This window comes from Colletotrichum chrysophilum (genome assembly GCF_026319265.1).
Source record: "Colletotrichum chrysophilum strain AFK26 chromosome Unknown scaffold_54, whole genome shotgun sequence".
Lineage (NCBI taxonomy): Eukaryota > Fungi > Ascomycota > Sordariomycetes > Glomerellales > Glomerellaceae > Colletotrichum > Colletotrichum chrysophilum.
The window spans coordinates 73930-99465 of NW_026517341.1; the positions used below are offsets into that span (position 1 = coordinate 73930).

Below are 25536 nucleotides of genomic sequence, written 5' to 3' on the forward strand. Positions count from 1 at the left end.
CCCATCGCCAGCTCCGCACCTCATCCTGCGTGAGGGGGAATCAACGGGGTGATCTGCTGGGCCGCTGGAACCCCACATTGTCGTATCTGACCATGGTTATGGCGTCAACTCCAGTGTCCCAGACGTGGACCTCGTGCTCCACGCAGGTCAGCGACCCCTCAGAGCCTGCGTGTTCACCGACTAAGTCATGATGATGCCCGAAAGATGATGATGTACGCCGCCCAGCAGTCTACCTCTCTAGGGTTAGTTTCCGTTGCGAAGTGATGGACAGGCGATAAGAAATACCTGGCTTCAAAGTCCTCCTCTCCAGCATCGCGAGTGGCCCAAATTTGTGAAAAGCCCTCTTTAGATGTGAACTTAAGTGACGAGAAAGATGGAAATAACGCAACGGTACATCCAGGATATCGGTCCAGTATCGTCTCTTCGAGGGGTGTAAAGAGGCCAGCACCGAGGAGGTGAGATCAGACTCGAGGAACAAAGATGTTATCTCTCATCTGGGGCCATCAAGGTACTGGGATATGGCGTGGCAGTGCCCTCGTAAACAAGGAGACACATCTGATTGGCATGATTCTCCCCAGCTTGTGCCATCGACGATGGGCAGGCGGGTGACGACGACGGTAGATGAAGGAGACAAAAAGTGAGGGGATATGCAAAAAGCACGCGCTAGAACTGGCAAGTCAACGTGGCGGTCGTGGGTCTCACCTATCCATTCTCACTCTCTCAGGCATCCAAACGCACGTCTCACAGCCAGCGATCCTCCAGAACCTACAGGTTGACGAGGCAGACCACCCGATGTAACTCGAGATAAAAAGAGGCTTTCCATTCGGCTTTGATATCTCTACTGATACACACTCGATTATTACCTGATCCCGGCACCATCTCCCCAAGAACAGGTTTCCCAGAAAAACGCCTAGAACAGGACATGCGCACAAAGGCCAACCTCCCTCTGTCAACAAAGTCCCTCAAAATATCAAAAACCGCCCGGGGTAGACGCAGAAGAATATAGATACGGTCGTGCTTTCGTCAAAATAAAAAAATTCTATGCCGTCCCCTTTTCTCGTCATCAAACAGCTTCGCGAGGCAAACCGCCCCCTTTTCCAGCTTTGGGCGTGGTGAGTCAAGCACCTATCTGCCGATGCATCATGCAAGGAGAAAAGAAAGGTTTCAGAGATGGTATCTTTTCGGTGAGAAACACAAACGCAAGCTCTCCGCGTCCAAGATAACCCGGAAAGAATTGTCCGAATTACGGATTGCGAAGATGGGCAGATCCCATGCCGACCAACTCGAACATGATGGGGATCAGGCCAACGCCCAGCCACGCGATACCTATGCCAGCTGTCAGCACCTGCACATGACACCAGGATATCCGGATCTTGCGGAAGAGGGTTGCAGCAACGTACCTGTGTAAACCACCAATTTTGTTACGACCTCGACATCGTAACGCACTCGAGGCCGGATAAGACGCAAGAACATTTCCTTCTCGCTGAGCTCGTCCTGCTGGCCGACCGCCAAATCCATCCCTTCCTTCTCCTCGTTTGGACTCGCCAACACGCTGCCAGTGCCCATCATCCGCTCAAAGTCGTTGAGCGTATTGTGGCCCTGCACGCCCGAAGCGGCTCCCTTCCCCTCCCAGTCCCCGTTTTTCTCCCGAAGCTCGAACATGCTACCCTTGCTTTTAACACTACCATTGCTGCCGATGCTCTCCCGCCGCCTACGCTCGCGGTAGGCGAGCGTCTCGTAGGCGTCAGCAGCACTCTGCGGACCGATTGATACGGACCGACCGCGCGTGGTCGGGTGACGGATGGACTGGACAACACGGGGAAAGTCCCTGACTGAGGGGATGAGGGTATCCATACGAGATCCTGGGTCGACAGTCTCGTACTTGGACGCAGGGGTGAAGAATCGTCTGGGAAGATTCATGTCAACCTTTTCCAGGAGACGGAAGATGTGTGGCAGGCCCTTGAGCAACGTAGGTTTCATGACCTCTCGCCAGACGAAAATGACTAGTACACCAAAGATGACCCGAGCGAGGACGACGTGCCAGCCCAGAGCATTGAGGTCAATGGATTGGACGCTGTGAGCATTACCCCCAAACGAGTCCAGCGAGGTACGGCCGTACATCCAGGTTCCGATTTCCAGGCCAATCACGACACCGGCAAAGGCCACACTGTCGTCGAAGCAGGGACAGTCGTCCGCTGGCTCGGGGTGTATTCTGACGAGCGCAATGATGATCAGAGCAGCAATGGCGGGTGCCCACCAGGAGCTGCTGTGCATATACGCATCCAAAGCCGGGCCGTAGTGGAACTCAACCAGAGAAATGGCGGCGCCCAGGACGGATCCCACAACGACGTCGGTGAATCCATGCATGCCGCAGTACAGACGACCGAAGACGATGGAGATCGCGTAAAAGTACGACAAGCCTTCGAGGAGGTTCTTGGTTGTGTCTGGTAGCACTGTATCAGGGCTTCGAAGCACCAGAATTCCATATACAGCCACGGACACAGCATTTGCGCTGTGCGTCGAAGGGAATCCATATTCTAGAGCAGCGGAACCGGACATGGTGATTCGATGTAAGGGCGGGGACAGAGGTCGCGGGAGAGAGAACAGATCCTTGATGAAACCGGTGAAGAAGACGCCCTCGGCGAGAATGTGAATAACACTGTCAAAATAGTCAGTTAACTGCATCCGTTGTATAGAAACTTGGGATATCCTCACCCTTTGCCGAAGGAGGCGTAGCCGCACCAGAAGAGCATGGGCAGGCCGATCATGAAGAAGGTATGGGTACCGAGGTTCGCAGTGATCGCAAAATAACTATCGAGCCAAGGCGTGCGCATCGTCTCTTGCAAGTAAGCCAAGTACGGCGTCTCCCATCGGATCAGCGGCAGCATCCACTGGCGCAGTCGGTATCGCCATGTCGGCAGCGCCCTCTTATCTGTGAAGAAGCATAATGTCAGCTCAGGCCGTCATTACTCGCGATCCAACAGCCCCGCTCTCTCCAGGCCGGTCGCAAGACTCCTGGCCACGGCAGACAGCTGAACCAGACGACAGAGTGTAGCGTACAGTGATCCAGGCTCCTCAGTCCGGCGTCGGGCGCGTCGCTGGGGCTCTTGACGATGTTGATTGTAGGTGGCGGCGGCGGCGCAGCAGGCAACTCGGGGAAGGCGTCGAGCTTCTCGGCATACGGGTCTCTAGGCGAGGCGGGGTTTGGCGCCGATGCGGCGCCATTGGTATGACCAGACATCAGGCGTTGTCGGATGTCGCGATCGTGAGGCATACGGCCATTCGACTCTGGGTCGGCGGGTTGAGCTGGCAGGCGTTCGGTGTGGATCGTGGTTGTTCGGGGTCGGTATTAGGCGGGCGGCGACGGGCAGTCTAGCTACCTAGGGTGGTGGTGGACGAGGACTCGGAGGTGATGCTTCTGCGATTGCACGACGCCTCGGCAGGAGACTTTGCATTTGCTCCGGGAAACGAGCGTGGTAAGAAGGTGACCAGCGTACCGAGGAGTGGCAGTTTTGGGCGCAGATGGAAGAGAGAAAAACGTGTGAGGCATGCAGAGCAGGAAAAAGAGGAAAGGGAAATTTGCAGCTGCAGTAGTGGTGGGATTGCGATGTTGCGTTCGCACCATAATGGACAGGACGTGGAACTGTAACTGGAACCTGAGCTGGAACCACTGGCGTGGTGGTGTGGAAGGTACTTGCCGCAAGGTACCTCGACACCTCCAACGTTCGTTGGAACCAACCGAGGCGCCGGGTTGTCGTCTGCATACCTGACCTATCTAGGTTCGTTACACGGGTGCCCGAGGTACCTTACCTTGGAGAGGTACAGCAATCATATGCGAAACGGCTTCTAGCGTTAGCGGCGACTACGACCGCAGACGCAGCTCTCTTAGACGTCACAGAAGAACAATCAATCAATCAGGTTGCATCCAATCCGCTAACTAGCGACAGGCACAGCGATGCGACGGGCCCCATTGTCATTCGCTGCATCGCTCCACGTCCTAGAATCGACAACGACAGCGGGGTCTATCTTAGCTTCCCAGCCCGCTGTTGCCAATCGTCTTTGGCAGATTCAGATGCAAAGTCGACGGTACTTTTCCCCAAGGTATCTACTTTGGGAGGCCACACAGGGATCACTCCAGAAGACTTTAACCTCCCAAGAGGTGTCCGTACTGAGTAGAAATGGTCCGTCTAACCGTTGCGGGTGGGCGCATGTGGACGCGAGACGGGAGCTTCAAGCCTCATCCGCGCCAGACATGTGCCTCACTTACTTTTCACTGTCTATCTGGGTAGCCCGAGGAGGTACTCATTCCACACTCCGCCCCCGCTTCACACAATCTCCAAGAGATCAACAAAAAGATATCCTCATTTCTATCTTTCCAACACCATGAATAGATTAGACCTCGAGTACTCGAGGCGAGGTGGAGTACAATGACGGTCACCTCAGCAGACGTCTGTCTCACCATCTGAGAGCTAGAAACATGGGATCGAAGAATCCAGACGGAAAGCCACAAAGACCTCGGAATCAGATTCCTTCTCCAGCAATGCCAGAATTGAGACACGCAAATAATGCCATTATCATCCTCCGCCCAAACTCCCCCTCAACGCCCGGCCAAGCAAGACCCCCGAAACCAGGTCCATCCCAGTCTCTTGGAGAAGCTGAAAGCCTCCCGTCTTGTTGCTACTCGTGTCTCTTTCCCCCCCCACCCTGCGATTTCAGATTGCGCATGTTGCATTGAATCAGCTTCGACGTCCGAGAGCTTCATGAAGGATCAACAAGAGCTCTCTTGCTGTCCCTCTTGCTTTCTTCCACTCCCCGCCCAACCTTGGCTGCTGGTGAACAAACCGAAAACGGCCAATACGACATTCTGACTTCACACATCTTCAGCCTTTCAACCTTGCTTGTCCATCTCCCACCTCGGGACATTCTTCCATCCCTTCCTCGCTTCCACCCCACCAACACCAACATCCAAAATTTAGACTCAGACACACACCCACACCTCCATCCAGTGCCGTGTCCCGCCTCAACCCAGAGAGCTCCCCCCCGTCTTCGTAAACGTCTCCATATCCATCAAACCAAACCAACTCATTCACACACGCAACCCGTAACCCCCAACATCCCGAGTACTGCGTAGTATACGGGCAACCTCAACCATCCCAAACGGCAAACTCACGCGCCGCGTACTATTGACGCATCCACCCATCCCTCCAACAGCAATGTCCGGCGCCCTCCTCCCCCTCCGCGCCCGCCATGCCCTCATCACCGGCGCATACGGCGGCATCGGCGCCGCGATCGCCGCCCGCTTCGCCGCCGAGGGCGCCCTTGTGACCCTGCTCGGCCGCAAGGAAGACAAGCTGCGCGAGCTCTGCTCCCAGCTCCCACCCTTCCGGGACACCCGACTCGCCCCCCTCACCGCCGCACCCAACCCCAACACCCGTCCATCTCTGGATGAGAAGCCCCCGGCGCACTCGTACGCCGTCATGGATGTATCCGCCCAAGGCCGCGATGAAGCCGTACTGGACGACATCTGGGTTCGACCTCCCCCTCTCTTTCTTATTTCTTTCCTTTCAATGCATCATGGCAGAAGCCATATATATATCTTGCTTCACTAGCTAGCTAGACAGCCTCATCCGCGTGTCGTCATCCACTAACAGAGGAAAATGGGTCGCCCACAGAAACGGACAGGCCAGATAGACGTCCTTGTCAACGCCGCGGGTATTGCGCAATTCCAGCTGTTACAGAACACCTCACCCCAAGCCGCCAGCGAGCTCCTCGACACCAACCTCATGGGAACCATCTTCATGTCGAGGTACATGGCCCAACGCATGAAGCGCAGGCGCGCAGACAGGGATGGTAAGTCATGGCATACTTGCCACATAATCGATCCGATCGCACCCGCACAAAGTGTGCCTTTGCAAAGCACTGAGCAACCCAGCTGACTTGCTCCTGAACCTTTCAGCATGCATTATCAACGTTGCGAGCTTGCTCGCCGAAAAGGGCAGCCCCGGCACCAGCGTGTACGCAGCGTCGAAAGCTGGCATTATTGGTATGTTTTATTTTTCTCTTTGGCTTCGTTCCTCATCGCACGTCCCCGAGAGGTCTATCTGTTGCCTCCTTGCCCCGTTTGTCGTGGACCAAATCTAATCTGCCGAAAGGTCTCACCCACGCTCTCTCCGTTGAGCTGGGGCCACTGCGAATCAGGACCAACGCCATAGTTCCCGGCTACATAGAAACCAATATGCTTGCCTGTAAGAAACATATCCTCGCCCTATTTCTTATCCGCAAGCTAGGCTTCCGAAACCCCAGTAAGCCAATGTTCTTGATCAGAACGGTGCTAATATACAAATTACAGCAATGTCGAGAGAACCCCTCGAAAAGCGAATCCCACTTGGGCGGCTGGGTAGACCTGATGAGGTAGCAGACGCCGCCGTCTTCCTGGCCCAAAACACCTACGCCAATAACTGCGTCCTCAACCTGGACGGTGGGCTAAGTGCAGTCTGACGAGCTAGAGCTCCCTAGGCTGTGGAGGGACACCCCTGGCTTCAATTCAACAGACCCTTGCAATATCAGTCGTCAATGACGATGGCTCCACCCGTAGAATCATCTACGAGGACCACATCATCACTGCTGCTCGTCGTTGCGACCTTGGCTTTCTTAGCCTCGATCGGCTCATCTCCATCGTCAGGCCGCGGCCGCTTGAGGTTTGGCGATTCCTCCGAGACATCCAGCGAATGCTTGCCGTTCTGCTGGCTTGTACCGTTGGACTCTGCCGTCGCCGGCGCAGGTGTCTCCTTCTTTGGCTTACGAGGGATCTCGGGTTTTTGATCCGCGGTCATGCCCTTGACGGGCTTATCCTCGAGAGGCTCCTTGCTGCAAGGGGTTAGCTAAGATTCAAGGCAATTGCATCAGGGGGACGCACGATTCTTGTATGCTGATGACAACATTGACGAAAGGCTCATCGTCATCCTCATCAATGACAGTAAGAAAGGTGTCTTCCGTGATTCCAAGCTCGCTGAGCTTCTTGGACAGGTTTTCGGTCTCATCAGGATCGTAAAGGGGGCCAGCATCGTTGTTCAGGGCGAACTCCTTGTCGCCATATCCAAGCTCCAGGCGCACAAAGTCTTCAACAAGGTCCTTCAATGTGGCTCTAGACATGTCGACGGAGACAGTCGTCTGGTAAACGCTGCAGACTGGGCATTCCGGGTTAGGGGCCCGGTACTTGGTCGCATTGAGCAGACGAGCAGGGTTGTGAGGGGAGATGAACACCTATACAGACATTAGACCGCAACTCCAATCACCGCTGGAGAAGACAAAACTTTACCTCCTTAGTATTAGTGTATTCACCCTTCAGGACTTTAAACGACTGAAGGACACACAGACCAGCAACGATGGCATTAGTCGTGGCAATCGCTGGGATGATGTTGCCTGCCATTTGCTTGATGTCAAAACGAGACTTGCGCTCGATGCCGAAAATGGAAGAGCGGATGTTGGCGCTTGCTGTCACGAAGTCCAAGGTGTCCTCGTCATCCTTGTCAAAGGTGATCAGAGGTTCGGCTCCTCCGTCTTGGTGCGCCTTCTTCAGCTCTTGCATACGCTTGCTAAGACGATCCAAGCTGTCGACGAAGACGGCAAAGTTCTCCTCCAAGCTCCACACCTTCTGGCCCTCCTGCAGGATCGACGCCTTCGCACCCGAAGCTTCAGTAGATTGCTCCAACAGCTTCTTGTAGTCAAGCGGCTCAGGCTTTCTCCTCGACTTCCACATGTCCTCCATCGATGCCAGTCGCACAATGTCGCTGTTGTAGACCTTGTCGAAGAGAAGTTGAGGGAAGGCCTCAGTACCCAAAGCGTCGCGAATGGCGCGCAGGGCAGCGGCCTCCTTCTTCAGCTCCTCGATTTCCTTGGCGTTGTCGGCATCGGCTGAATTGTCGAACGCGGACTCGTCCTCGCTGGCGCCAAAGATCTCGCTGAGAAGATAGCTCTTGCCCCACACGATGCAGTGGATGGGCTGGCTCGGCGTGCTTCGAATCGTGCAGACGGGGAAGGACTTTGGCGTCTCCTTTGGGGTGCAGTCGTAGCATGCCGTAACACCCTTCTTGATGACCTGGACATTGCCGTTGAATCCTGTGGTACCACTCTCAATCAGGGGCACATCCGCCGCTAAGCACATCCTGTTCACGTGCCGTCTGGCCTCGAGATTGTCGAGCGCATTGAAGACGATGTTGAAGTCTTTGAACCATCGGGTTTTGAACTGTGAGTCTTTGATGTTCGCATGGTGCGCGACGATCTTGACCTTGGGGTTGAAGGCCTGCGCAGCATCTTTGGCAACCTATCGACCTGTCAGCACCGCGACACACCTGACATTTGGCTGCTACGCCAGGAAACCTACCAAAGCCTTGGACTTCTTGATGTGCTCGTGTCTGAAGAGAAATTGACGGTTGAGATTGCTCAAGTCGATGGTGTCCAGGTCGACAACATGGATCTCGCCGTAACCGGTGAGTACGAGGTTCTTGAGGAGTTCGCACCCGATGCCACCAGCTCCGACCATCAACACGCGCGCCTGCGTAGCCATGATTAGCTCAATTGTTATTTCAATTTCATCCGACAGCACTTTTGCATGATCCGGCAAGTTTATGGGACAAAAATGAAATCGCGGGATGGGCGTTGCGATGAAAGGAAGGATCGCGTGGTCTGATGCGCCGGGGCCGCGACGTACCTTCTTGACGTTTGCGTTGAGCGAGCCGCCGAGCGACTGCTGGTAGAACTTATCACGCCGGGGAACGGCAATCGGTTTCTGAGCTGTTTGCGCGGGAGGCTGCGCTGCAGGTGCGGCGGCGGGTTGCTGTTGCTGTTGTGCGGGCTGCTGCTGCTCTTGAGGTTGTGGTGCGGTGGTCGTCTCTGTCGCTGTCGCCGTTGCCGTTGCTGTGGCCGTCGCGAGGGGCGCGGTCGGTTCCGCGGTGGTTGCCGCAGGTGCAGCTGCTGCGTCTGCTGCAGTGTTGGAATCCATCGTTTCCGCGCGATGGTGCTGGTCGTTTTTCGGTCGGGAAAGAGTCAATGGAGATGATGAAGAAAAGGACGAGATCGGAGGTGCGGTAGCAAGCGCGAAGGTGGGTGTAAGCTTGCAGCCGCGCTAGGTGGGATGGGATGAGGGCGGTTTCAGTGCGAAGCAAGGCTGCACAGAGGAAGGCAGGTTGAGGTTTTTCCAGAGGTCAGCGGGAGGAGCGATCGCCCAGATCAAGGTTCCAGCCAATACCGGCAGCCGGTGACGAGATCGTGCAGGGATTCGAGCTGTAGCTTCCTTGGGGAATTGCCGCGCTCGTGCTGTGATTGGTCTGGATGAGAACATTAAGCGGATCCCTCCCGCGTCGTCGCTTGCACTCTGAGGTGAGCTCACTGACGAGCGCTGTAACCTCAGCGGCTTGGTGCATCCTCTGTCCCCTGTGAAACGCTGGACTGATGCCTCCAGGGCTGCCCTGACACGGCACCTTGCCTTAGGTGCCCACCACTGATCGTTCGTCAGGCATCCACCGGTTCCTGGCAGTGCCTTTGGAAGCTGGTGTACAGCCCCTTTCACATGGCAATCAGCCGATTGCGCGGGTTTCCCATTCTGCGCAGCGAATATACGGTGTTGGAAAATAACTGGACGATGGGATTGTACGAGACCCCTCCAAGGCCCTCACTCCTAGGATGATCGCCGCCTGCAATAGAGCGGTGATCCAACAAAAAACAAACGGGTCAGTGCAGCTGTATGGGGCGTGGGCTCTCTGCCTCTACCGCCTAGGCCAAGGTTCAAACCTGCGTCGTCCCCTCAGTGAAAGAATTGCAGAGTCGTCGCCCAGAATCAGGATCACCCAGGTGCAGCATCCACGGCGGCCGTATTCGTGCAGCATACGAAAAAGGCAAGTCGCATTTGAGTCAAAGGAGAAGCCGCATCTGCAAGAGGCACCAGCCACGCCGGGACAAGTCAGGGGCAGAAACATCGCAGCCATGTCTGACGACGAGGCCGACCCGGAGCTTTTGGCTCTCCTCCGCCAGCACTTTCAGAAGAAGCTCAACGTCGACGACGAGCCTGAGACGGGCGTCCTCGAGGGAGCCGAGTACGTCTACGACAACTCCATCGATGTCTGCATCGACATGAGGGCGACCAAGCGTGCTGCTGCCACAATCTACGCCCAGATGGAGCAGAAGCAGTACTCGACGGCCACCTGGGCCGAGCACGAGCTGCATCCCAAGACCAAGGACGACAGCACCGCCGCCTTCATCTTCACCATGGATCTGCTTAACTTCTGCTTCTGGTCCGAGAAGCCAGAGGATGAGCGGTTCGCCGTCGAGTACCGTGGCAAGACCTGGACTGGCTACTGGAGCATGGTCGCTTCGCTGCAGAGGGCTCTCGATGAGGGCATCCCCATCACGAGCTCTGACTTTTGGCAGAGCGAGGATGAGTGTAACATGGAGCTCATGAGGCACGTGTTCAGATCCAAGACGGAGGAGGAGATGCCTCTGCTCGAGGAGCGCCTGACTTGCCTCCGTGAGGCTGGCACGGCGTTGTATGAGAGGTACAACTGCAGCGTCACAAAACTCATCGAGGCCGCCAACGGCTCTGCGGTAAGGCTCGTCAACCTTCTCGCCCGCGATTTCGACTGCTTCCGTGATGAGCACGTCTTTGAGGGCCGCCGGAAGCCGGTGCGATTCCTCAAGAGGGCCCAAATCCTCGTAGCGGATATCTGGGCCTGCTTTGGCGGTGAAGGCATCGGCGCCTTCCGGGATATTGACAAGATCACTATGTTTGCCGACTACCGCGTCCCGCAGATCCTCAACACCATGGGCTGCCTGTACTATAGCCCTTCGCTGGCGACGGCTATCAACTCTAAGCGGGTTTTGGAGAGCGGAGCGAGATGGGAGCTGCAGATGAGAGGTCAGTTGAAATACGCTACTAGCCCGAGGGCTCAGATGCTAACTCTGGAATAGCATGCAGTATCTGGTGTGTCGAGTTGATCAAGCGGGAGATCCAGAAGGACCACCCCGGTACGAGTGTCAACGCCATTTTGATTGATTTCTTTTTGTATGATACCATGAAAGAGTTGGAGGCTGCAGGCACCGAGACGGTGAACCATCACAGAACGAGGAGCATTTGGTACTGAGCTACTTCAGACCATATGGAGAAGACTTCTGATGCACCTTCAGTGGAGGTTTAATTACAGACGTTGACTTTCGTGCCGAGCACGTTTTCTTTGACTATTCTACAGCTTAATTCTCATTCCCATGCCTCGTATACTCGTGATGCGAGACGGTTCTCAAGCCAGTTCAACTCCAAACGCCAGTAGCTTCGTAATAATAAATCGGTCTTGCCTGACCTGGAGCACCCATTTGCTCACACAGATCCAACTGCAGTCGAGTTCATGAGCTCATCCATGTGAGCCAGCTCAATGTTAGAAGTGCCCTTCTTCTCCTCCTTGAGCAGGACCGCGAGCACCTCGATAGGCGGGTTCAAGCCAAGCCTGTCGGCCCGCTCCCAACGCTTCATGCGCTGCAGACCAATACACGGCTACACAATTGTCAGCGTTCCCACTCCAACACACCAGCTCAAGAAACGACTTACACCATACTGCGAGCTCACATCAAAGTACCGCAGCACCTTCTCCGCCAAGGTCACATCCTTCTGGTGAACCCGGGGCGCGATGCGCTCAGCCTCGATCGACTTCCAGTACTTGTTGATCTGCGCATCGCTAATCTTCTCAGCGCGGATGACAGCCTCCGACTTCTCGGGGACCTCTTCCTTGACTTCCTCTTCCTCCTTGGTCTCGGGCTCGTCAACCTGGATCTCATCGACCTGCACAGCTTCCTCCTTCTTGGCCTGCTCGGCCCTCTCGACAGCGGAGCCGAGGACGGCCGCCTTCTTCAGATCCTTCGGGACCGGCTTCGAGACCTTGTGAGAGAAGCTGATGGTCGACTGGCCCCGAGCCGGACCGGGTCGGGCTCGGGCGCCGCCTGTTGATCTCCGAGTTGTGGGCATTGTGGATGTTGGTTGTCACTGGTGACCGGGGTAGTGAGTGGCTGTCGAAGTCGTGTGGGCGCGGGGGGTCGGGTATTCGTCGTAATGATGCTCTTAATGTTGCAGAGACAGATGTATGATAGTTCCGATAGAGATCACTTCAAATAATGTCACCAATCGCAGTCGTCGCAATGCGCTCGTTGATCTCATCCGGATGTGAAAGTGAATGACGAAAGAGGGAAGGAGACAGGGGCCTAAATTTTGGCGGGGCAACGCGAGACTGGTACGAAGGCACGTGCGCGCCATCCCTTCTACGGTGCCCAAAGGCAATGATCACTGTATTTGACACTGTCCTCTCTGTCTTCATTTCAGCATGTCTATTGTCTGTCTTTGCCATTTAACGCTATATATCGCAGAAACTGCATAGCTTGCCGGGGTATCTGAGATGCACACCAGCCTTTTGTATCGTCCCACTGCCCCTCTACGCTCCAGTGGCCTCTCTGTAAAACGAGATGCTCCTGTTTGCTCCGGCAGTGCAGAACATCTCACTCCTTCCGGTCTTGGGAAGCCACCTGACAGACCACAGTGCCTTATCCGTCTCGCTGTGCGTAGCTACGCAGGCATAGCGCTCGACTGACCAAACCTTGACCTTGCCGTCCATCGCTCCGCTCAGAAGGTATTCGCCGGTGTCGCTCCAGTCAATGGACGTGATCCATGAAGAATGGCCCGTCAGGTTGCCGACTTGTTCGCCATGCTTGAGATCGTAGATGGCAATGATGGAAGAGTCGCCAGCGGCCGCCAGTCTCGTGTTGCCTGGAGAGAATGCCACTGCGCGAACGGGCTTGGCCAATCCTGTTCATGGGTCAGCTGGGAGGTCTCGAAGGAGAACATATGGGTCCATACCAGGCAGAGAGGACGCAAGCCGACCGGTGTCATTATTGAAGAGGTACACGGAACCGTTCTGGTGTCCGCTCGCAGTGAACTTTCCGTCTCTGCTCAAGTCGACCGACATGCCGAAGCTGCCCGAGCCAGGGCTTCCCGTCTCATACTCCCGGATCTTGGGCGTTCCCTCTTCGCCAATATCCCACACGTTTATCCGGCCGTCGTATGTTGTGCCTGCCAGGAACTTGCCGTCCTCGCTGAGCGCAATGGCCCATGTCTCGCCCGCCTTGGAGTTCTGATCGGTGACCTCCGAGTGAAGCTTCCACTCACCCGTGTCCTTGTCGATGACCCAGACCTTCAGCTCGCCGGCAAAGCCCGCGCTGGCAGCTACACGGCCATCGCGCGAGGTGCAGATGTGGTGACAGCCGAGCTTGTGGGCACCGCTGATGGACTGTGTGATGGGGATCGCAGGGTCGGCGGTGTTGTGGACATGAAGGGTCGAAGAACCGCTGGCCGAGAGAACGGCTCGGGGTGTAGCAGCGAGCCCGAAGATGTCGGTTATGTGGGCTGAGAGTGCGTTAGCTAGGCTGCGTGACGAACAGGTGGAAGCTCCTCAGAGCTTCAAGCTCCACGGATGTCGCACCATTGTCCACAGTGTGTGTGGTCAGGTATTGTTTAGACTATCTCAGTCAGCTCAAGTTTGGCAGATGTTCGTTCAGAGTTCGCCTACCATGGCTGCCAGTCCATGTGAAGCTTGTGCCGCTGTGGAGGGTACGCGGTTGCGTATGGGAAAGTTGCGACCGCGGTGTGAATAGGAAGGTGGGGGCTGACATCACACATTTGCGAAGAAAGACCCCTGCAGTGGGCTTTTTGGCAGGGAGGGGCAATTGAGGGGCGCCACCAACGAACACCACGACCCATGCATGCTCAACCGCAACAACCTCATGTCCATTGAGTTACCATCCAAAGAATATTCTCTTCATTTTGTATAGTGACAAGAGAACACTTCCGAAAACCAATTACTATTAAACTCATGCAAGTAGTAAACCATGTTAACCACCCGATCCTTCTTTTGTTATAGATCTAAATAGGTAGGGAGTTGACGAAATATTAAAGGACTACTTCGACCATCTCGACAATTCCTCCAAAATCATCAGAACCCTTTAAGGCTACTGATAGTAATCAGCTGGCTTAACGTCCTCGACTAATATGGATCAAGTCCTTGATGGAACCCCGACCCTGAGCGGTTGCATGCCTCTTCCAGAAGACGCTCCCACGGAAAAGGCAGCTTGTTGGCCAAGGCTAGCTCAGAGGGAGTTTTACCCTGCTCCTGGCCATACTGGCGGGTTCTGGCTTCTATGTCAGCTCCTCTGCTCAGCAAAAGCTTGACTAATGGTGTTCTCTTTTGAACGCAAACGCTCGCAAACGCGCGAAACGGTGGGTGCTGCGGCGGTGCCTGTGCACAAACATGGTGTAATGGAGTCCATCCATTGGCGTCCAGGCCATTGGCGTTCGCCCCGAAATTGATGAGCAGTCTTGCAGTTGCTTCGTCGTAAGTGTTGCGCGACAGCTCATGTAGCGGCGTGAGGCCCTGCAGATCTCTCAGCATCGGGCTGGCGCCCCCCTTGAGCAGTTCCAGGACGATTTCGTATAGGCCATCCTCATCATCGACCATGGAACATGCATAGGTCAGTGGAAGGTGCCCATCTAATCTTCTATCAGATCTAAAGCCTTGGGGAACTGGTCCTAACCAACAGCGAGCATTCGGGTCCGCGCCCTCTTGGACGATCAAGCTCACTGCTTCTGGGTTCAGCCCTCGAACGGCCTTGATCACCGGAGGCACTCTCATAGATGTCTCCGCGTCAAGGTGGGAAGAGAGGATGGGCAGTCTATGCTCGTGCAAAAAGTCGAAGACTTCCCGGATTCTGTAGCTAGCGTATGGGATCTCGTCACAGTCAAGTCTGGATTGCGGGTCGACCGGGTTCAGGGAGTCAAAGCTTGGGATGCAATGGCAGTTGTCGTGCCTCTGATGCTTCGAAAGAAGAACGCGCGCCTTCGTATGGCACTCGAAAAGGGGAAGTTTAATGGGTACCTTCCAGTTGAGCCGTGGAACTCTGCAATGCGACATGTGTGCCAGTACTGGATTTAGGAGTGACTCTGGTCCCATCTCAAAGTGCGCTCGATTGTCGAGGAGAAACTTCACAGTTGCTGGACCTACCGTCTGTGTACACAGGGCGAGGCCGAGAGGGTTCCAGTGTTGTACGGGCAAGGAAGGTAGGTGAAGGTCCTGGCTGGGGCAGTGTATGAATCCGAATTTCTGGTTGACGCTTGCGCCGTGTTGGATGAGGCTCCTGAGAACCTTGACGCGATTATGTTCCGTCGAAAGGGATCCTCCAAACGCGCTGTGAGTAAAGTAGTCGAGCGCTCCCTGCATTGGGGTAATTCCACACTCATCGCAAGTCAAGAGACTTGGACAGTCAACTCTGTGAGAGCAAAACTTACAGAGTATTTCTCCCAGTCCGGGTTCCGGTCTGGCAGCCCAGTCAGCATCAGCTCCTTTTGAAAGAAGCCATTCGACAGCTTCAGGATGCCCGCCGCGAATGGCAGTCAGTAATGGCGTCCAGGCACTGCGTACGGGCTTTTTCTCATAGAAGAGCGTGCAGCATACGGAGTTGTTCGACCAAGCAGTGCCGCCGTCGAAGCGGCCACATCGACAGTAGCTGTTGGCATGATAGTCGTCGACATCATCGTACACCCAGTTTAACGGTGCTCCGGCCAGGAATGCGTCTTCCATCGTCCGGGTCAGGCCGTGGAAAGCGCCCCAACGAAGAGCGTACCAGTCATCTTGACCACTCTGGGTGTACAGGGTCGGCTGGAGAATGTCGTATAGCCTCGTGCATGATAGCGTCAGGTTTTTGAGGTCTCGAATGCCGTCTCGAAGATTTGTCCTGTGGAGTGTGTAGCCAAAAGGCAACCGCAGATGCGACTTACTGGGAGGGCTGATGTAAGTGACGATTTGGAGAATAATCTCAACCGGAAGGTCTACCAAGCCGGTATATGGATACTTCGTCGCAGTTTGAGCAGTGAACATGGTGTACAACTGTATTGTCTAAGGTGTGTGTTGATAATCGATACTGCCGTTGAACTTCCTGTTCACATCGGGAGTCGACCAAGTCAATAATCTTATATCCAGGACAGCATAGTTTCTCACTTGTACAATGCCTTTGTGAGAAATGGTTGCATTGTTTCCAGCACCTCAAAGGCAGTTGTGTCGACCAAAGCATTGTTGGTCGGACAAAGACCTGTCTTGTACATTTTCCTTCAAGTTGGCTCGTTGGAAGTGACGGAACACCTCCGAGGTAACAGACACCTGTTTGTTGCCCTGAATGACCCGAAGACGGTCCACCGTGGCTCAAAAGTCCTTTGAAGATGTCGTCTCAGTCGTTTCAGCGTGAACTACCCGCCTTGTAATGTGAGAGTTCGGGTTTGATGGTCTCGACAAACTGATGGGGCCCCAGAAAGCCGGCTCGATCGGAGACCAGCCCAGAGAAGTTCTGCAACAAGTTGGCAAGTCGCCAAGCAGTCACTGCGATTCTGATGTATCGTCTTAAGGTGATGGATTGTCCCGAACGCCGCATGGTGCTACCAGTCGTACACTTGAATATACACGTCTTTTAAAAAGTTACACAGCCCTTTGGCAACTTAGAAGTACTTTCCCGCTTCAAAGTCCTTCCACTGGTTTTGGATCGCTATACCACCAAATGTCAGTAAGACACCTCCAGAGAGGTCCCAATTTGGCAACTCACATTTCGTACAGGTGGGGCATAAGACGTGCTGCTTCTTGACCTGGCCACATCCAGGACACTTGCACAAAGACTTCACATCCTGCAGCGCCTTTCCAGCCATCTGCCTGTGCCTCTTCTTGGAGTGAGACGTCTTCTTCTTCGGTACTGCCCGGAGTACGGACTCCCAGATGCCGCCGAGCCATGCGGGGATGTTGAGGTTGATTGCGGGGAGGGCGGCGAGCGTCGGGAACATGGGCTGGACGAGCTGGCGGGTGTAGAGAGAGAATATCCTTGCAGACCTGGAGAAGGCTGGCGCGGAGATCTGGGGAAGAATGCGCAGGGGCTGCGCGGTCATCGCAATGGCGGCCATTTCGATATCGTGCGGCTCGAATTCGTCTCGCAGGCGAGGGTGTTCGGAAATGGCAGTCGCTTCGGCGGCCTGTTGCAGAGAAGAGCAACCAGATATTCGGTGTTCGGTCGTCCGCTCCAGCCGGAGAGTACTGCTGGGCCTTGGGCGGCGGTCGGTGTAGTTGGTGTCGCGGCAGCAGGGCAGTAGCGAGCGCAATAGTGTCACCACTTCACGATTTGAGGCTTCGCTCTGTCGTCCAAGCCGGGAAAAAAAAGACGTGCGACCGGGGGAGCTGTCAATTGAGATTCCCCAACCAATCACAGCTCACGTCACGCACGGACGCCACCCAACCAATCAACGCGGCGAGGACCCCTTTCCCCCTTTCCCTCCAACCCCTGTAGACACTCCCTGCAGGGAAATTATTGTTTGCTGGAGGTGGAAGGAACAGCCTATTAGCTGCAGCCAACGGCCAGTGCCTGACTGAGAGACACGGGGGAACGGGTAGCAAAGCACCTCCAAGTGCCAGCACAGAGAAATTACGCTACCCTTTTGCCCTTCACCGGCTTGTTCTCCTTCGAAACATCCTGAGTCCTTCTCCAACCGCAACCTCGTGATCTCTTTCTTCCCTCTCCCTGCCCACTGCCATTCCGACCCTCGACTCGGCCCCCAATTCGAGACGAATACTTTTCTTGGAATACAGAAACGTATCTCAGCTTCACTCCTTACCTTTCCGTACCACTTTCACTCCCCACGGGAAAAGCAGACACGATGGCGCAGCCCCAGACCATCTACCCTCAGTCCCACGTCGGTTTCGACAGCATCACGTCCCAGATCGAGAAGAAGCTGTTGAAGCGTGGCTTCCAGTTCAATGTCATCTGCGTCGGTGAGTTCCTCTGTGCAATTGTCCCCGCGCTGCTCTCTACCGCTCGGTGGGCTGGCGTGCCTCGCGATGTCGCGTCAACCATAGGTGCAGTCGACTGACGCTCGACATTACAGGCCAGACAGGTTTGGGCAAGTCCACCCTGATCAACACCATCTTCGCCTCCCACCTCATCGACTCCAAGGGTCGCATGATGCCCGATGAGCCCGTCCGCTCCACCACCGAGATCCAGGCCGTGTCTCACATGATCGAGGAGAACGGCGTCCGTCTGCGCCTCAACATTGTCGACACCCCCGGTTACGGAGACCTGGTCAACAACGACCGCTGCTGGGACCCCATTGTCAAGTACATCAAGGATCAACACTCCGCGTACTTGCGTAAGGAGCTCACCGCCCAGCGTGAGCGCTACATTCAGGACACCCGCATCCACTGCTGCCTCTTCTTCATCCAGCCCTCAGGCCACTCCCTGAAGCCCATTGATATCGTCGTCCTGAAGAAGCTCTCCGATGTCGTCAACGTCGTTCCCGTTATTGCCAAGTCCGACACCCTCACCCTCGAGGAGCGCCAGGAGTTCAAGGAGCGCATCAAGGAGGAGTTCGCCTTCCACAACCTCAAGATGTACCCCTACGACAACGATGAGTTTGATGAGGAGGAGCGTGGTCTCAACACTCAGATCAAGGTGGGAAATCTCCTTCAAGACAAAGACCCTGTATATCGATTGGCTAACCTGCTTGCAGGACCTGGTCCCCTTCGCTGTTGTTGGCTCCGAGAAGTCCATCATCGTCAACGGCAAGCAGGTCCGTGGCCGCCAGAACCGCTGGGGCGTGATCAACGTCGAGGACGAGAACCACTGCGAGTTCACCTATCTGAGAAACTTCCTGCTCCGCACCCATCTCCAGGACCTCATTGAGACCACATCTCAGATCCACTACGAGACTTTCCGTGCCAAGCAGCTTCTGGCCCTGAAGGAGAGCAGCGCACACGGCGGTGGCAGCAGACCCATCAGCCCTGCCGCCGACCGGGAAATCAGCCGGAGCTCGCAACGAATGACCATGAACGGATACTAGTTGACGAACATCCCCACCCGCGCACTCGAGGAGCCAGCAGGCAATGATATTCTTGGGCGGCCGGATTTTCTGACGACTTTTCAATCTCATGGTGTTATGCGCAGATAAAAGGCACGGCACGGCCCCGGCAGCAAGCGGAGGCTGCATCGACCGATAATTCTCAGGGCAGAGTCAGCAGCAGCTATCTCCGCCGGAAGACATGGGAGAAGTTTGCGTGGGATGAATGAAGATGCCGGCGTTGCGCGCGGATATAAGTCATACCCCCTCTGGCCCTGTGGTCGTTGTTTAAGTACTTGTGCTGGCGAAATAGTCCATTATTCCCCCCTTTCCATCTTACAGCTGGACGCAACTTTCTATTTTCTTACTTCGACTTTTAGCAGCACTTTGCTCGACTTCACACTTTCTTACGTTTTAATCCAATCGTACTCTAATAGAGAGTTCGTTTCGATACCTCATGGAGAATACACCTGACATGGCTTATGATCCCTCAAGCAACGTGATATGTGACCTCAAAATGGACCAGTATATATTGCCTATCTCGGCTCTATAAGAATGCTTTTAGTCTAAAATGCACACACGAAAGACCGCCATGCTATGTCGAAGAAGCCCATAGTTCTTCTTTCCTGAATTTCGTATTCAGTCCCAACGCCTCGGTATATACCCGTCCGATTCCGCTCCTAGCCCGGTTTGTAGTTTTGTAGTTTTTACCCCTTTCAAGAAGACTTGTAGACAAAGTCCTCGAGCTGCTTGTAAGCCTTGTCGAGGTCGTCGTTGACAATGGTGATGTCGTGGACGCCAGGCGTCTTGGCGAACTCGAGCTCGACCTTGGCCTGGGCCAGACGCTTCTGGATGCTCTCCTCCTTCTCGGTCCCACGGCCGCGGAGGCGCTTCTCGAGCTCGTCCTCGGAGGGCGGGGCGATGAAGACGTAGCGCGCGGAGATGGAGCTGTTCTTGATCTGCTTGACGCCCTATTTGTAACACTCCTATTAGCATACCTCCGCCTCGGAAATACAGGCGAGCTGTGTAAACGTACCTCCATCTCAATGTCGAGCACGACGACCTTGCCCTTGGCGGACTGCTCCTCAATGGTGGCCTTGGAGGTCCCGTACGAGTTGCTACCAAAGGTGGCGTGCTCGACGAAGCCGTCCTTGGAGACGAGGTCGGCGAAAGCTTCGCAGGTGACGAAGTGGTAGTCGACGCCATCGGCCTCGCCCGGGCGCGGGGCACGGGTGGTGTGCGAGACGGAGAGGGCGAAGGTGTCCGGGTGGCTCTCGAAGAGGCGCTTGTAGAGGGTTCCCTTGCCGACGCCCGAGGGGCCGGAGATGACGAGGGGACGGCGGTCGGAGGGGGGGACTGGTGTTTTCGAGAGTGTTAGTCTTCTTTTCTCGTCTGTTTCCGCACCCCGTGCGGCGATCAGGGAGGAGGGCGGGCTGTGGATTGCGATGGTGCACGCGACGTACCGGGAGCCATTGTGCCTAGATGCTGTCTTCTTGAGAAGCTGGGAACGGGAGGTTGACGTGGGATTGCGCGGGCGACCGGTCGGAGGCGGGGCAGCATAAGGGAGGCGGAGATGTAGGCGATGGAGGGGGGGGGGAAGGAGGCCTTAGAGTTTCGAAAGTCAGGTCCACGGATTCGGGGACGGAGGGGCGGTGCGGGCGGGCGGTCAGTCGCACAAAGAGTCACCCCTCTCATCCATCCCTTGGGGTCGAGTACCTGATACTACCTATTGGGAGGTACGGCACCCCCATCGCTGTGGTGGGGGTCTGACTCTAGCTTGGCCTTAACGCCGGCAGAAATTAGGTGCCGCTGAAGACTCGGGACGTTGAGTCAGCGGGCGGTGAGTGAAAGCCGTTGAGGGATGAACCCCTACGGTTAGTTGAGCGTGGTTGAGACTACGCATCTGATATTGAGAATAGTGTGGCAATTCAAGATGCATTTTACTCTAACTTGATGTCCTCCATGCACCAGGCCATGGAGAACGAAATGTCAAATCGCTCAAATGCCCGTCTTCAAAGTTCAATAACGCTGTGGGACAGTAAGTAAGAGGTCTCTTCCCTGGGGAAGTTGATGAGCGCTTGCGGTGGGCTTAAAATGCAGTGAATATATCGGGCTGAAGGTTTTCCCCATAAATCACCTCTCATTTTGCGAAAATCCAGCCTTACGGGATAGACAGGGTCTGCGCGCGTCGTCTATGACTGGCAACTTTACCGAGTCTTCTGCCAACCAATATACAAATGCGGAATGGCTCGAGTCGCTTAGGAGCTATTGACCCCGACACATTCAACTCACGTCACATCAAGGGGTACAGAAGACAATGTTATCAATGACGCATTCGCATCTACTCAGGTTTATACACAAACCGCGGGGAATCTATGTCGCCAGAAAGAAACCAATTCATAACCTCCAAGCTGACCATTAAGCCAAGTACCAAATCCTGTACTCATGAAAACTTTACAAGAAAAGAAGAGCAAGAAGAGGGGCGGCCAAGGCCATGACCTCAGGACGCAGGGAAATTCCCGCGCTGGTAGCGCCGCCGGTAGAGGTAGGGGTGCTGGTAGCAGCGGCACCAGTGCCAGTGGCGGCCTGGGTTCCGCCGGCGGTGTTGGTACCGGGAGTGTTGGAGTCATCGCCAGACAGAGGAGAGACAGCGAGGTTGGTGAGCTCGGTGGTGCCGTCGGAAGCGTAGACCTTGTACTTGACGGACCAGTCAGAGATGGTGATGATCTTGCCGGAGGGCTTGGGGCTGATGCCGTTGTCGATCAGATCCTGACCGCCAGGGGGGACGGCAGGCAGGGTGAAGTTGTTGTTGAAGCCCTTCTCGGTGATGAGAGAAGAGTCGCACTTGGGAGCCTTGGGCGAGGAAGAGGAAGCCTTGGTAGCCTGGAGCGTCTTAAAGTCGACCTTCTTGTACTGAGTGGCTAGGTTGTCGTAGTCGACGAGAAGCTTAACAGACTTGTCGGCGTTGACCTTGACAATACCGTAGTTGTTGTCCTCCTGGCTGTACTCGTAGACGAGACCACCAGAGAAGACGGAGTTCATGTCAGAGCCGTAGATAGACTGAATCTCGGTGAAGACGCGAGGGGTAACCTTGTTGCAGCCAAACTCAGAGAAGAAGACGGGTACAGAGGTATCCTTCAGGTCGGCAACGAGCTGGTCGTAGGTGGACGTCTTGAAGCTGGACTCACCGCACCAAGAGTAGGAGTTGAGGCCGAAGAGGTCGGCCTTGCTGGGGTCGTTGGCGTCACCGTTCTCGGCGCAGGTCAGGTAGTTGAAGGAGTCGACGAGAATGGAGCGAACGTCAGCAGCGGAGTAGCCGACAGGAATCTTGCGGTCGGAGTGCTTGGAGATGTAGTTCTTCAAGTCACGGGTGATGGCGCGCAGGTAAGGAGGCACATCCCTGGCGGTCTCAACGTTGTTCATAACCTCGTTACCGGAGAAGAAGGCCAGGGTGTTGGGGTAGTTCTTGAAAGCCTCGACGATGGCGAAGGTGCGGTTCATGTAAGCGGCGTAGTAGCTGGTCCAGGGCTCGAAGCTGGAGATACTCTCGCCAACCAGGGGAGAGTTGACGTCGAGGACCATGTACATGCCAGCGGCGTTGAAGATGGAGGCGCAAGCATCGTGGTTCAGGTTGGGGTCCAAGTTGTAGACACGGATGGTGTTGGCACCGAGACGCTGGAGGAGGGCAGCATCGCGCATGCAGACATCAGCGTCGCTGAGGGGATCCTTGTTGTGCTTCGGATCGTAGCCAGCGCTGCCGCCAATCTGGTAGTCGAGACCAACGATCTGGAACTTCTCGCCGCCCTCGGTGACAAAGGCATTGCCCTTGACGGAGAGGGGCTTGACGGCAGCAGCCAGGGTCGCACTAAGTGCGATGAGGGCAGAGTGAACCTATTGAAGTCATGTTAGATTTCGGCGTTCTGCAGGTCGACGACGTAGGGCTGGTAGTGGTGGAGGGTGATCGACGAGGAGGCGTTTGCAGGTTGCAAAATCCAATCGATGGGGTTGGCTATATGCTCGTGGCACGACAGGTGTTGGCTGAGTCTCTTGCGCCCTGATCGTCGCCACGATGGATGGCTGCGACAAGAGACAACCTCCTCGGGTGCGCCAACCGAGCCAATGGAGAGGGGAAGGCGTCAGAGAGGTCGGGTTTTTACTTACAAGCATGGTTGCAGTATGCGCAAGGTGAATGCGACGTTGTTCTGTTGTTTGCTGAAGGGTATCGGGATATTAGACTCTGTCGTAGAAGTCGTACCGTACGGCGATATTCGTATAGTTCGCTAGTGCGAATCCAAGGAGTGACGTGAAGATGAAGGTTGGTTATGGGGTAAGCCAAAGACGAGAAGTGAGACACTTTTGTTGGCGTGGTGAGAGAGTGACAAGAAGAGAAGTATGGTGGTGAATGCCGGGATAATCGGTGTTCTCGATCAGTATTCGCACCTTCCGTAAAGTAGGCAGGCGTGGTTTGGATACGAGAAGCAGGCAAGAGGCACAGGCACAGGCGCGACGCGGTCGGGCGAGTGACACTGTCTGTCAGCGAGTGGTATGAATTAAGGTAAGGTGTGAGAGAGACGGGAAAAGGAGCCCAGGCAGGAGTAGGAGGGGGAGTTCGTAGAAAAAGAAGAGGAAGGGGAAACGGCGCCAACAAGAATAGGCCGAATCGTGACATGTAAATTAAAAATGGAAAAGGCAAGTGCATGGCTCCTCCCCTCCTCCTGGGCTCCCGCCTGCTGGATACGATGCTCACTTGATTTGTCTCATCTCGGCTTAGCGTCACACACATCATCTCCAGTCCGTGGTTTGTGCCTTCCCTAACAAATTGGATACATCCGACTACCACGGCGAATCAACCTTCTTTCTCGACGTCGGGCCCTGTGCGGCGGCGACTTTTCTTTCCTTCCCTCACCGCACCGAGCACTTGCCGCCCTCATCAGCCCAGTCGTCTCAACTCTTGAAAGCCAGCTATTGGCCGCCGCTGCACCGCCGCCCCTTTGGACAGCCCACGGTGCCAAGAGAAAGTTGAATTGGTTTCCAGCTCGCAGCTACTTTCTTCCAAACCCCCTCTACCACAGCACCACCTCACGTCGGGTCCCTCCCCTGCTGCCGACCCTTCCTGGCCTTGGATCAATCCGTAGGCAGTCTCGCCGTCGCTCCCGTAGCGCGTCACCACTGCCTCGAAGTCTCTTTACCTTTCTTGCCGGATGCCGCTCCGTTTCCTCAACTCCAGCGCTGCCCCTCCTTCGCAAACAGAGACCACCTTCGCGAACGACACAGACACAGACACAGCCTCCCGGGATCTCGATTTCTGACGCAAGGCCCTTTGAGGGTTTGAGGGGACACCGGCCTACAGGGTTGAGGCTTGGGGCCCGTAGCAGACCGGAGGGGCCTCTTGGCTTTCCCACTGCATTATCCCGCTACTTTCGCTTCTCGCTTCGCTGTTGCTTCTTTTCGCGCACCATCACAGGCAGAGAGAAACGGGAAAGGGGACTTTTGCCTGACAGCATGGGATGGCTCGGGCAACGGCCTGCCCCGCGCTGGCCTCTCACATCTCTCTGACTTGAGGGTGATGGGTGCTGACTAGTCGTCCTGCCTGCAGGTCCTTCAAAGCTTGGCTACATGTCTAATTACCTCACCCCGGTCCGACTAATCTCTCTCGCCGCCGTTCTCCATTGTGGCCCCTCGTTTATCTGCAGGTCTAGCATGCAGGCCCGTTTCCCCTAGCCTTGTGCCTTAATCCTCTGAACGGACGACATGCTCTTTTCAAGGTCTGTCCGTTGGTTGGTTTTGTTTTGTTTGTCGGTTCTTGAAAACTGATTTCCATTCCCCCCCTCAGAGTCCAAGCCGTGGAATAATCTCTCTGATCGCAGCAAGACGTCACAGCCAACCGAAGAATACCCCTTTCTCCTTGCGAAACACCTTGAGACACTATAGACAAGCTTCACAGGACAATGCGCCAGGCTAGCGAGACCGGGGTGCGGAGGGGACAAGTCGGAGTGATTGACGGCACAGACGAACGACACAACCGCAGTCGCAAAGTCTCCAGCCCACCAACGCTGCCCATGCCGACCGCAGCGCACAAAAAATCCGATAATCTCACCTCGAAATGGTGTCATGTCCCTCACTATTGCCAGGGTTCGCCTGCGAAGACCCTCTTTGTCAACTCGTCCTGGGCCATGCCCCTCGGGCAACCCGCTGTCTTCGCAACTCTCTTCCAAGATGGTTTGGACTTTGAGCCAAGAGACTGTTGCTGGGCTCGTTGCTGAGTCCAGCCCTTTGTTCTTGCACTCTGAACCACGTGAACCACCCTCAACTGGCCTAACTGACTTTCGGGCTGATTTAAGTGGAGATGATTAAGCCTCCGAAGTCGATGATGCCCAGAAAGCGGTATGGTCGACTTCACAAGCTCGAGTAAGCCACGCCGGTTGCTGGACCGAGCCGCAAAGAGAACACAAATCCAGGGCGCAAATCAAACGCCGCCGATGGTCTTCAACCCCTTCTCAGCTCACCGTGCTGTCAGGTACTAGCGCAAGCCTTGTGCCACCGATGGTCTGGAAAACGCGGAAGACTTCGCGTGCCGAGGAACCGTAAAA

The 25536-nt window shown here is 55.4% G+C and overlaps 11 protein-coding genes across 11 annotated transcripts; 3 read left to right on the top strand and 8 right to left on the bottom strand.

Moving 5' to 3' along the window:
* Window positions 1-1243: 1243 nt before the first annotated feature.
* Window positions 1244-3241, bottom strand: COL26b_006941 (uncharacterized protein; the record flags this gene model as incomplete). Its single annotated transcript, XM_053179751.1, has 4 exons — window positions 1244-1326; window positions 1401-2659; window positions 2716-2932; window positions 3061-3241. The coding sequence occupies 4 exons, from the start codon at window positions 3239-3241 to the stop codon at window positions 1244-1246; spliced, it is 1740 nt and encodes a 579-aa protein (XP_053036251.1).
* Window positions 3242-5213: 1972 nt separating this feature from the next.
* COL26b_006942 (uncharacterized protein) lies at window positions 5214-6498 on the top strand (the record flags this gene model as incomplete). The annotated part of the gene is made up of 4 exons (XM_053179752.1): window positions 5214-5528; window positions 5688-5850; window positions 5957-6043; window positions 6350-6498. 4 exons carry the CDS (start codon window positions 5214-5216, stop codon window positions 6496-6498), a joined length of 714 nt encoding a protein of 237 aa, XP_053036252.1.
* Window positions 6499-6563: 65 nt separating this feature from the next.
* COL26b_006943 (uncharacterized protein) lies at window positions 6564-9001 on the bottom strand (the record flags this gene model as incomplete). Its single annotated transcript, XM_053179753.1, has 5 exons — window positions 6564-6867; window positions 6917-7263; window positions 7319-8323; window positions 8384-8554; window positions 8711-9001. 5 exons carry the CDS (start codon window positions 8999-9001, stop codon window positions 6564-6566), a joined length of 2118 nt encoding a protein of 705 aa, XP_053036253.1.
* Window positions 9002-9981: 980 nt separating this feature from the next.
* Window positions 9982-11189, top strand: COL26b_006944 (uncharacterized protein; the record flags this gene model as incomplete). The annotated part of the gene is made up of 3 exons (XM_053179754.1): window positions 9982-10909; window positions 10963-11019; window positions 11146-11189. The coding sequence occupies 3 exons, from the start codon at window positions 9982-9984 to the stop codon at window positions 11187-11189; spliced, it is 1029 nt and encodes a 342-aa protein (XP_053036254.1).
* Window positions 11190-11365: 176 nt separating this feature from the next.
* COL26b_006945 (uncharacterized protein) lies at window positions 11366-12007 on the bottom strand (the record flags this gene model as incomplete). Its single annotated transcript, XM_053179755.1, has 2 exons — window positions 11366-11539; window positions 11594-12007. The coding sequence occupies 2 exons, from the start codon at window positions 12005-12007 to the stop codon at window positions 11366-11368; spliced, it is 588 nt and encodes a 195-aa protein (XP_053036255.1).
* Window positions 12008-12467: 460 nt separating this feature from the next.
* On the bottom strand, window positions 12468-13701 carry COL26b_006946 (uncharacterized protein; the record flags this gene model as incomplete). Its single annotated transcript, XM_053179756.1, has 3 exons — window positions 12468-12838; window positions 12890-13435; window positions 13599-13701. The coding sequence occupies 3 exons, from the start codon at window positions 13699-13701 to the stop codon at window positions 12468-12470; spliced, it is 1020 nt and encodes a 339-aa protein (XP_053036256.1).
* Window positions 13702-15366: 1665 nt separating this feature from the next.
* On the bottom strand, window positions 15367-15959 carry COL26b_006947 (uncharacterized protein; the record flags this gene model as incomplete). The annotated part of the gene is made up of 2 exons (XM_053179757.1): window positions 15367-15399; window positions 15504-15959. 2 exons carry the CDS (start codon window positions 15957-15959, stop codon window positions 15367-15369), a joined length of 489 nt encoding a protein of 162 aa, XP_053036257.1.
* Window positions 15960-16570: 611 nt separating this feature from the next.
* Window positions 16571-17023, bottom strand: COL26b_006948 (uncharacterized protein; the record flags this gene model as incomplete). The annotated part of the gene is made up of 2 exons (XM_053179758.1): window positions 16571-16617; window positions 16684-17023. The coding sequence occupies 2 exons, from the start codon at window positions 17021-17023 to the stop codon at window positions 16571-16573; spliced, it is 387 nt and encodes a 128-aa protein (XP_053036258.1).
* A 747-nt stretch (window positions 17024-17770) lies between these two features.
* Window positions 17771-18949, top strand: SPN2 (Septin Spn2; the record flags this gene model as incomplete). Its single annotated transcript, XM_053179759.1, has 3 exons — window positions 17771-17885; window positions 17999-18561; window positions 18620-18949. The coding sequence occupies 3 exons, from the start codon at window positions 17771-17773 to the stop codon at window positions 18947-18949; spliced, it is 1008 nt and encodes a 335-aa protein (XP_053036259.1).
* Window positions 18950-19662: 713 nt separating this feature from the next.
* COL26b_006950 (uncharacterized protein) lies at window positions 19663-20419 on the bottom strand (the record flags this gene model as incomplete). Its single annotated transcript, XM_053179760.1, has 3 exons — window positions 19663-19917; window positions 19983-20302; window positions 20410-20419. The coding sequence occupies 3 exons, from the start codon at window positions 20417-20419 to the stop codon at window positions 19663-19665; spliced, it is 585 nt and encodes a 194-aa protein (XP_053036260.1).
* A 981-nt stretch (window positions 20420-21400) lies between these two features.
* COL26b_006951 (uncharacterized protein) lies at window positions 21401-23113 on the bottom strand (the record flags this gene model as incomplete). Its single annotated transcript, XM_053179761.1, has 2 exons — window positions 21401-22837; window positions 23108-23113. The coding sequence occupies 2 exons, from the start codon at window positions 23111-23113 to the stop codon at window positions 21401-21403; spliced, it is 1443 nt and encodes a 480-aa protein (XP_053036261.1).
* Between the last annotated feature and the right edge of the window lie 2423 nt (window positions 23114-25536).